Source organism: Coregonus lavaretus (genome assembly GCF_964263955.1).
Source record: "Coregonus lavaretus genome assembly, chromosome: 10".
In the NCBI taxonomy this organism is placed as follows: domain Eukaryota; kingdom Metazoa; phylum Chordata; class Actinopteri; order Salmoniformes; family Salmonidae; genus Coregonus; species Coregonus lavaretus.
In genome coordinates, this window is record NC_139997.1 from 17,083,377 (window position 1) to 17,094,768 (window position 11,392).

General features: G+C 42.4%; 1 protein-coding gene across 1 annotated transcript in view; it reads right to left on the reverse strand.

Annotated features, from left to right (window-relative positions):
- Window positions 1-1,693, reverse strand: part of LOC311135846 (rho guanine nucleotide exchange factor 12-like) — a gene marked incomplete at its 5' end in the record, with an annotated part of 116,021 nt that extends 114,328 nt beyond the window's left edge. The window contains one exon of the mRNA XM_084169874.1: window positions 1,531-1,693. Coding sequence (XP_084026000.1) covers window positions 1,531-1,693 — 163 coding nt within the window. The remainder of the gene's footprint in view (window positions 1-1,530) is intronic.
- Between the last annotated feature and the right edge of the window lie 9,699 nt (window positions 1,694-11,392).

Genomic DNA, 11,392 nt, shown 5'->3' on the forward strand with positions numbered 1-11,392 from the left:
AAGGGTAAAAGACTAGGCACTCAGGATAGATAATAAACAGAGTATCAGCAGCGAATATGGAGAGTGTGAAAGTGTGTGTATGTGTGTGGCGTCAATATGCATGTGTGTGTGTGTGTTTTGTGTGTGTGAGCGTATGATGTGTGTGCGTATATGTGCGTGTTGGAGTGTAAGTATATGTGACTGTGTGGGTAGAGTCCAATGACGATGCATAGAGTCAGTGTAAGAGAGTCAGTGGGAAAAAGGATCAATGCAATAGTCCAGGTAGCCATTTGGTTAAATGTTCAGCAGTCTTATGGCTTGGAGGTACAAGCAGTTCAGCTGCTTTTTGGTCCCAGACTTGGCAGTCCGGTACCGCTTGCTGTGCGGTAGCAGAGTCAACAGTCTATGGCTTTGATGCCTGGGGTTGTTGAAAAATGTCCAGTGATGTAATGGGCCGTCCGCACCACCATTTGTAGTGCCTTGCGATCGCGGGCGGTGCAGTTTCCATACCAAGCGGTGATGCAGCCAGTCAAGATGCTCTAAATGGTGCAGCTGTATAACTTTTTGAGGATCTGAGGGGCCATGCCAAATCTTTTCAACCTCCTGAGGGGGAAGAGGAGCTGTGAGAGGACCATGTTAAGTCCTTGGTGATGTGGACACTGAGGAACTTGAAGCTCTCGACCCGCTCCACTACAGCCCTGTCAATGTGGATGGGGGCGTGCTCACCCCTCCGTTTCCTGTAGTCCACGATCAGCTCCTTTGTATGTTGACGGAGAGGTTGTTGTACTGGCACCACACTGCCAGGTCTCTGATCTCCTCTCTGTAGGCTGTCTCATCGTCATCGGTGATCAGGCCTACCATTGTCGCGTCGTCAGCAAACTTGATGATGGTGTTGGAGTCGTGTGTGGCCACACAGTCGTGGGTGAACAGGGAGTACAGAAGGGGACTTAGTACACACCCATGAGGGGCCCCCGTGTTGAGGGTCAGTGTGGCAGATGTGTTGCTACCTACCCTCACCACCTGGGGGCCGGCCAGTCAGAAAGTCCAGGATTCAGTTCCAGAGGGATGTGTTCAGTCCCAGGGTCCCAAGCTTGGTGATGTGCTTGGAGGGGACTATGGTGTTGAACGCTGAGCTGTAGTCAAAGAACAGCATTCTCACATTGATATTCATCTTGTCCAGGTGGGAGAGAGCAGTGTGGATTGCAATAGAGATTGCCTCATCTGTGGATCTGATGGGCGGTATGCAAATTGGGAGTGGGTCCAGGGTGTCTGGGATAATGGTGTTGATGTGTGCCATGACCAGCCTTTCAAAGCATTTCATGGTTACAGATGTTAGTGCTACGGGACGATAGTCGTTTAGGCAGGTTACCTTTGAGTTCTTAGGAACAGGGACAATGGTGGTCTGCTTGAAACATATTGAGATTACAGACTGGGACAAGGCAATGTCTGTGAAGACACTTGCCAGCTGTTCTGTGCATGTTCTGAGAACGCGCCCTGGTATTCCATCTGGCCCAGCGGCCTTGCGAGTGTTAACCTAATTAAAAATCTTACTCATATTGGCCACAGAGAGCGAGATCACACAGTCGTCCGGGACAGCAGGGGCTCTCATGCCTGGCTCCGTGTTTGCCTCGAAACTAGCATAGAAGGCATTCAGCTCGTCTGGGAGGTTTGCGTCACTGGGCAACTCCTGGCTGGGTTTCCCTTTGTAATCCATAATAGTCTGCAAACCCTGCCACATCCGACGAGCATCGGAGCTGGTGTAGTTGGATTCTATCTAGCAGGTTTTCTTGTAATCGTCCATGTCCATGTCCATTTCCTTGAAAGCGGTAGCTCTAGCCTTTAGCCCAGCACGGATACTACCAGTAATCCATGGATTTTGGACAGTGGAATGCCCAGTGGAAGCAGAGTATGATATGTAAGGAGATGGACAGAATTCTGGCATTTGATTGCAAATAAGCAGAGGGAGTCGAAAACAGAACACACAGAAGGCTGTTGTATAAAACACTTATCTCCGGATTACATCTTCAAACTAAGGAAACCATGGCATCCGTGACAGAGAGGGATAGGCGTTCACTATGTATTCGGGTAAGAGAGTCTAGTTAGCTACATTTTCAGATATTATATGTTCCAAATTTTGTCAGAAAGTCATTTTCATTGCAAGTTAAAGCGTGCTGTTAGCTAGCTTGCTAACGTTAGCTGGTTGGCTCGCTAGCTAATGTTACGTGTATGATCTGTGTAGTAATATTATTCATATCTCAGAGCCATTTGCATTTTTTGTTATAGCCTAATGTTAGCAAGCTAGCTAACATTAAACCTGGTTTGTTAGCTACCTGCAGATTCATGCAGGGTAGTAACATTATGAGTTGGGATTATGGTTCATTGTTTAGCTAGCTAGCTAGCTACATGTCTAAACAAAAGACTCCACTATGCAAGTAAACATTTCACTGTACCGTTGACACCTTCTGTATCCTGTGCATGTGACAAATAAACTTGGATTTTATTTGATATAGTATGTGTTTACCAGTATGTGTTTACCAGTGACGGTAATGTGAGAAACAACATGACCTGCACCAAAGTCAATTTAGGATATAATATTAGGCCAACGAGACAGTATCCAAGTTCAAAAATTATTCGATAGAATGCCCTGCTTTTAGTTCGTCACACAAAACCATAAGCTATTTTCTGTAATTGGCTCACCATTAACTTGTAAATAATGACCTTGTTGTGAGTTTATTTTCCTGTAATAATGAATACAAATGAGCTAAAGTTAAGACATTGTCAGCTATATTATATGGTCATTATTTGAACTGGCTAGCCAGCTAACTTAAAGTTAGCTAGCTAGCTAGCTAACAAGCTAGAAATGAACCAAAACATTGTTTCGAAAGTTGCTTTTAGTTGTCTGGTTTGCTAGATTGAAATATACTAAATTCATTTTTAAACGGGTGGGTTTATTGGTGTTAAAATACACCAGTTATGCTATTTTGGACCACCAGGCTGCTGATGCCATACAGCCTGTTGTTTTGGTTTTCATACTTTTTCATAACGACAAGTTTGATTTCGGACGACAATAGAATGTTCATGATGTCACCGAGACAACTGTCTATAGACGTAGTATAAACCAGCCTTTAGTCTTGAAATCTTTGGTTGTTTAGTACATGGCCACACATGTGAACCCTTAAAGAGATGGGTGGGGCTAAGGCTTAAGAGGGTGTGAACGATGCTGAATGGGTGTAGACAAAGAAGAGCTCTCCAGTAGGTGTACCAAAACATTCAAGGGCCATTTACTCAAAAGTGGGGTTACAAGTTTATCAACTTTCAAAGCAGAATTACTTTCTCATTGTTCCTCTACTGTAGTGTATGGTATACCATTTTGTAGCTCTGACTCTCTACTTTTATCCAATGTAAAAAACACAATTTCAAATTTTGATACATAAGACCGAATCGTTCACATATATGTCGGTCCTCTGTAGCTCAATTGGTAGAGCATGGCGCTTGTAACGCCAGGGTAGTGGGTTCGATCCCCGGGGCCACCCATACGTAAAAATGTATGCACACATGACTGTAAGTCGCTTTAGATAAAAGCGTCTGCTAAATGGCATATTATTTTTTTTATTTCTAAGACATTCTAAGGTTTGTATCTTTCACAACTAAAGTTTCCAAATAACTCTAAATCTAGCATATAGGACCTGTTGCAAATGATTACTTTTACGCTCAACATAGCCACTTCATATGTGCACTCACTCTGGAATGGGAAAAATATCCTTTCTATTTTATTCAGCTAAGTTCAATTATATTGTTCTTACTATAAAATCATAAAAATTTTAAATAATGGCACAGGACTTATAAGCATATCTTGTCAGCTAAAGTACAAGTCTACAGCCTATGGCATGGAGCATAGCCAGATAACATACAGTAGGCCAACTCATTCTGTTCTTCTTAAATACATTTTATTCATATCATGTTCCTTTAGACCTGACTAAAATAAATAATGAATTTATTGTGATGGTGTATATTAAATAGATTTATTAGACTCTTTTAAATGTAGATGTTGCAAAGGCGCGCATCAGCGACTTGTATGCAGCTTGTATGCTTGGAGGCCTGGAGATACTAAACGTGTTCATGTTAATTAACGGTCAATTACCGTGAGACCGGCAGTCTTTTGCATGACAATAACCGCGTGACAAAATGTTATGACCGCCACAGCCCTGGTTGTTCTGAATATACAGGGCCAGGGCGTGTAGACGATTCTCCATCCCCCTAGACTATCCACAGTGTGGGGAGCAGCTGAAGTGAACTGACACAGTGTGTGTGTGTTTGTCTGTCTGACTGTCTGGCTGTCCGGCTGTGTCTGTCTGTGGTGCATGCGTGCGTGTGCGTGCGTGTTAGTAGTGTCACGTCAGGGTAACAAAGCACCGTGACACCGCTCAGATGGGTTAATCTCCCAGGCTTTAGAGGTCTACCAGATGTTGATAGGATCATAAACAAACAAACAAAGACACGCACACACACACTTCAGTGAAATAAATTATCACAACCCTATGCCGTGTAGTTTTCCTGGCATGACAGTAAAACAATGAAAATGCATAACCACCCCCTGTGAGGTGTTTGGCATTGCAGTGAGGTGCTACTTGGAATGTGTCCCAAATGGCACCCTATTCCCTTTATAGTTCACTACTTTTGACCAGGGCACATAGGAATCTGGTCAGAAGTATTGTCCTATAGGGAATAGGGTGCCATTTGGGCCAGATCCTTGGCCTTGCAGCGTTTTGTGAACTGTGGACGTTTCCCAACGTCCGTTTCCATTTGTATCATGCAAGGGATGGAGGAAGTGGACACAAGACCCTGACTTACCCCTTTCCCCTCCCCCTCTCCTCTTTCCCATCCACCACATGCCCTGTTGCACAGCCAGGCTACCTCAATCTCCACTGGTCAGACACTTTTAATGACCTCCCAGCAAGCACAGAATAAACATACGAAATGCTGGCACACATATCTAGGGCCCTATAAAATTCAGTTTTCTCCATTTAGTTTTTCCAGGTTTCCGTTTCCACAGTTTTTTCAGGTTTTTGTGCTGAAAATCACACTTTAATAGAAAAACAACTACATTGGATGTTCCACAACAATGCTTAAACCACAGCAGGATACCACATTTGAGGTCTGGGAAAAAAATTCTAAAATGTCAACTTTAATTCCAGTGTGCACCTAGCAAGAGGCTGATGTTTAGCAGCGTTTTTGTTGCACACATGTGATGGAATAGTTTGCAAAACAAGTACCCACTGGATTGATGAAAGTAATCATAATATAATTCTGCCAGGTAAGCATAGGCTACTTTGTAGTTAATACTTAATTGAGAATGTTTTTGGGAAAGCTTTTCCATCTACTGTACCAGAATATTTTTTATTAGCATCATCGCTAATGGCTACACAATGCACATACATAGACATGGGGAATTTTCGTTGCCTCTTCAGAAAGTTGCAGGAAATACGAATCACTGACACATTCTGTTAATGTCTTATGATAAACTTGGGCAAATGTATTCATTTCCAATATATTTAATTGATTCCCTACTAAGTTCAATACATGTTTTTATATTGTTGAATTCCGTTTTAATGTCTGGATTCTGTGATTCCATCTGTGTTCTCTGCATCACAGATTTTATAGGGCCCTACACATCCACGTTGTACAACACGTTCCATCTCAGGCTGGTACAGTGACACTCATCCATGCTTCTATTATAAGCAGGCTTGACTACTGTAATGCTCTCCTGTTCCAAGAAAGCCATTGGTCAACTGCAAAACATACAGAATGCTGCAGCACGGGTACTGACCAAGACCAGACGGAGAGCACACATTACACCGGTTTTAAAGTCTCTGCACTGGCTGCCTGTGAGTTTTAGAATACATTTTCAGATTATTCTATCTGCATTTACCCACCAATTTTCTTTACCACTACATCACTGTGTATAATTGGGAGGCATTGGGAGGTTAGTCAATTGTAGATACAATGACACATTCAAGTTAAACGTAGACACTGACCTCTTTTGGGGAAAAACTATATGCATATCCCGTGGTTTTAAGCAGGTGCAGGAGATCTAAGAACAAAGACTGCACATACAGCCATCTATTTTTACATTGAAACATCGTTGAAACAATGTTCCATGGGAGCACAGAGACTGAATCCATTCCATGGTTATTTCTAACGGTAGTTTTCAAAAGGGGAGATGCCATACCAATATACAGTACCTCACATCATTTGAATATGGCTCAGAGCTTCAAGTAAACTATGTCATGATGATGATGTAACACAAATGGCAAATGTTACTGAGACAGACAACACTTGAGTGTGTGTCTGGGGTCAGGGCTACCCTAGCTGCACTGCAGCAGTGCTGTAAGGCTAAACCCCCAAGTGAGGTCATGGGGAGGTGAGAGCTGGGGCTAGATGGAGACATGCTCCAGTCAGGGGAAGGCGGGGGAGGCTTGGGCAAACAGATGATTCACCAGCAGCTGAGCTGACAACACCGCCTCGGTGTGCCAGCTACACTCACTCCATGTGTGTGTGTGTGTGTGTGTGTGTCGTCTACCAGTGTGTGTATGTGTTTATTGTCTGCTAGCAACCCTGTGTAAGTGTGTGCACCTTTCACACCAGACTGGTGGTGAGGTAAGCTCATAAAAGCCCCTGTAGTGTGGAGGCCCCCTGCGGTGTCTGCCATAGACCAGGCTACTATGCAACCTGCCACAGGTCTGATTCCATTGGTCGTCCATTGTGCCCCCCAGATGGGGAGTGGTACATCTGGCTTCCCAAACAGAGTACAGTGTACCCCCCCATCCGTGTGGATCATACCGACACAGAGAGACCCACCCACCCAACCACCCACACACCCCAACACGGTGGAGGAACTGACAAACATGCATCAGATTCCAGTGATTTGTAATAACAGAACCTTGGATTAACCTTCAAGCTTAGGGCAGATCAGTGAGCACTAGGCTCATTAATAGTTATTTAGCCTGGAATGTGAATTAAGCACAGCATAAGAGGGTTGAGTGTGTTTTTCTCACTTTTTTTCATTACCGCTAGCAACATAGAATACTATAAAGAGTCATTCACAACCTCTAGTTGTCTGTTTTGAAAAAAACAATCTGTTCTTTATTCTCTAACACAATATGCCATTGGGGAGCAGTTGATAATTAGATCTGAAAAAAATGAGATGAAGCTACATCAACATTATGATATAGACGAAATGCACTTACAGCAGAACATCAAGCAAAATGTGCCAAACTGAATTTGAGGAGGCATTTAACCACATGGGGTGGTGGAGAGAATGGCAAGAACAATCAAATCAATCCAATTCAGTGCTAATCTCCAAGTGAATACATTAGAGAGAGATCAATAGTGGCAGCCCCTCGTGTCATAACTAGGGTGAGAGTAGGCGAGCCATGTCCTCGCTGTCTGGCTAGGGGTAGCCTAATGATGGTAGTGGAGTCAGTGTCACAGCTTTGGCAGCTGAGGAGACGATTCTCCACGTCGCTACACAAATCAATACCCCAGACATGCTCCAATTACATCGATTCAATTATTTCAGTCTCCGCAGACTGACTGGACCCAATTAGGTTGTTTGAACCAAATTGACTAGTCTTCCGTGAAGATTACACAAGACAACAACCTTTGATAGGTTTAACTGGATCATCAGGGGTTGAGTAAAACTCTGGTGCCATACCAGACAATCCGTTTTTTCAGCGTTGTCCGTGGGTTATCGAGCACATAGCCTATGATTACGCACGTTTGCAAAAGTAGGCCTACACTGTGCCTGTACATATTCCAAAAAGCTGAGGAATAGAAAAAGGTCATTTTAGAACTCCTATGGCCCATTACGAAGCCATTTCTCTGACAGTGTGTGTGTTTGTCATGTCTTGCCTACTCTACATCTGGAGGGTGCAGTACAGTACAAAGCTCTTTAAGAAGTAACTCTCTGTGGTACTTAGAGCGAAGTTAATTGCAGATTTATTATAAACAGTGAAGGGACATAATCCCTTTTCCTGAGAGCGCTTGCCAAACACTGGGTCGTTATTGTCTAGACCAGGGTTTCCCAAACTAGGTCCTGCCCAACCGGGTGCACATTTTGGTTTTTGCCCTAGTACTACACAGCTGATTCAAATAACCAACTCATCATCATGCTTTGATTATTTGTATCAGCTGTGTAGTGCTAGGGCAAAAACCAAAACGTGCACCCTGGGAGGGCCCCAGGACCGAGTTTGGGAAACCCTGATCTACAGGACCTCTGTGGTGGCTGAGCAGCGAGGACCAGGACATTTCTGAAACCGTCTTCAATAGAAGACTGTCTGCCATTGAGAAAATACAGACTAAGGCTACAGCAGAACAGGGCTAAAGAGTTAAAGGGATACTGCGACATTCTGACAATTAAGTATGGCTACTTAACCAGAGTCAGATGAACTCGTGGATACCATTTTAATGTCTCTGTTTGCAGTATGAAGGAAATTAGAGGTAGTTTAACCAGCTAATGCTAACTATCTTTAGCACAATGACTGCTAGTGTATGCTACTGTACCTATAGACTTCCAGTCATTGAGCTGACATCTGGGTAAGTAGAAAAACAGCTTAAATGCCCAAATCTCGCAATATCTCTTTAAAGAGTTCTCCTACTTTGTCGCTCATAATATCGAAACAAGTTAATTGGTCACTGACTTGGCCAAGATTTCATGATTGACAATGGGCCACCAACGGGCCTTAAACACTTCTGCCTCAGCCTCTTTAGAAAATAGTGAAATAAAGCCACTGCTAGACAGTGCCGCTTTATTGAGTGTATTCACATTAAAGAGGACCAATGCCCACAAATACACTTTGTTTACTATAGCTAGCTGCATTTCCTCTCATTTTAGTGACCAGTCAAGCACCGCACAAAAAACCATTAGAACCATTGTAGCCTACCTTGCCAGGTTCATGAACCTTGCTAAGGTTAGATCAGGTTGAGTAACCTACAGTGCCTTCAGAAAGTATTCACACCCCTTGACTTTTTCCAAATGTTGTTGTGTTACAAAGTGGGATTAAAATGGATTTGATTGTCATTTAAGGTCAATGATCTACACAAAATACTCTGTAATGTAAAGTGGAAGATTTTTTTTTACATTTATAAAAAAAATGTTTCTTAATTACATAAGTATTCAACCCCCTGAGTCAATAGATGTTAGAATCATCTTTGGCAGCGATTACAGCCGTGAGTCTTTCTGGGTAAGTCTCTAAGAGCTTTGCACACCTGGATTGTATAATATTTGCCCATTATTCTTTTAAAAATTATTCAAGCTCTGTCAAGTTGGTTGTTCATTGCTAAAAAGCCATTTTCAAGTCTTGCCATAGATTTAAGCCGATTTAAGTCAAAACTAGGCCACTCAGGAATTAAATGTCGTCTTGGTAAGCAACTCCACTTTAGACTTGGCCTTGCGTTTTAGGTTATTGTCCTGCTGAAAGGTGAATATGTCTCCCAGTTTCTGTTGGAAAGAAGACTGAACCAGGTTTTCCTCTAGGATTTTACCTATCCTTAGCTGTATTACATTTATTTTAATCAACAAAAAAAACTCCCTAGTCTTTGCCGATGACAAGCATACCCATAACATGATGCAGCCACCACCATGATTGAAAATATGAAGAGTGGTACTTAGTGATGTGTTGTGTTGGATTTGACCCAAACATATCGCTTTTTATTCAGGACAAAAAGTTGTCAACATTTTTGCAGTATTACTTAAGTGCCTTGTTGCAAACAGGATGCATGTTATGGAATATTTTTAATTCTGTACAGGCTTCCTTCTCTTCACTCTGTCATTTAGGTTAATATTGTGGAGTAACTACAATGTTGTTGATCCATCCTCAGTTGTCTCCTGTCACAGCCATTAAACTCTTTAACTGTTTTAAAGTCACTATTGGCCTCATGGTGAAATCCCTGAGCGGTTTCCTTCCTCTCCGGCAACTGAGTTAGGAAGGACGCCTGTGTCTTTGTTGTGACTGGGTGTATTGATACACCATCCAAAGCCTAATTAACAACTTCACCATGCTCAAAGGGATATTCAGCGTCTGCCAATCGATGCCCTTCTTTGCGAGGCATTGAAAAACCTCCTTGGTCTTTGTGGTTGAATCTGTGCTTGAAATTCATTATTCGATTGAGGGACCTTACAGACAATTGTATGTGTGGGGTAGAGATGGGGTAGTCATTAAAAACCATGTTAACCACTATTTTTGAACACAGAATGAGTCCATGAAACTAATTATGTGATTTGTTAAGCACATTTTTACCCCTGAACTTATTTAGGCCTGCCATAACAAAGGGGTTGAATACTTGACTCAAGACATTTCAGCTTTTCATTTTTTATTAATTTCTAAAATGTTCTACAAACAAAATTCCACCTTGACATTATGGGGTGTAGATCAGGGACACAAAATCTCAATTTAATCGATTTTAAAATCAGGCTGTAACACAACAAAATGTGGAAAAAGTAAAAGGGTGTGAATACTTTCTGAAGGCACTGTACCAACTAGGTTACAAAAATAAATAAATGGACCAAAGGGCCAGGGTTCCGGTCTAGAAGTATGTTTTTAAATAATGACCTTGTATTGTGTTAATTTTCCTGTAATGGTGAAAAAATGTTGGCTACAGTTAAGCTCAAAACATTGTCAGATATGCTCTTGTAATTATATGAGCTGGCTAGCCAGCTAGATAGGTTAGTTAGCAAACAAGCTACAAACCAAAAGATTGTCTAGAAATTTGCTGTTAGTTGCCTGGCTTGCTAGATTTACATATCCTAAATACATTTTTAAATTGATATTTTTTTCGGTGAAATAAAATACTTATTTCCCTCATTAAAAATGTAAAAATCAATTTATAACATTTTTGACATTCGTTTTTCTGGATTTTTTTGTTGTTATTCTGTCTCTCACTGTTCAAATAAACCTACCATTAAAATTATAGACTGATCATTTCTTTGTCAGCGGGCAAACGTACAAAATCAGCAGGGGATCAAATACTTTTTTCCCTCACTGTAGTTAAGGGAACATAGGCTTAAACAGAAAACCCGCAGCCTTGAGCTTTATACATGTTTTCCCCATGTGACTCATGTTTCCCCTCCATACGGCTCAGACACAAGACGTATGTGGCAGGGTCTACAGACAATCACGGACTACAAAAGGAAAACCAGCCACGTCGCCGAAACACCGACGTCTCGCTTCCGGACAAGCTAAACACCTTCTTCGCCCGCTTTGAGGATAACACAGTGCCACCGACGTGGCCCACTACCAAGGACTGTGGGCTCTCTTTCTCCGTGGCCGACGTAAGTAAGACATTTAAGAATCTTAACCCTCGCAAGGCTGCCGGCCCAGACGGCATCCCTAGCCGCGTCCTTAGAGCACGCGCA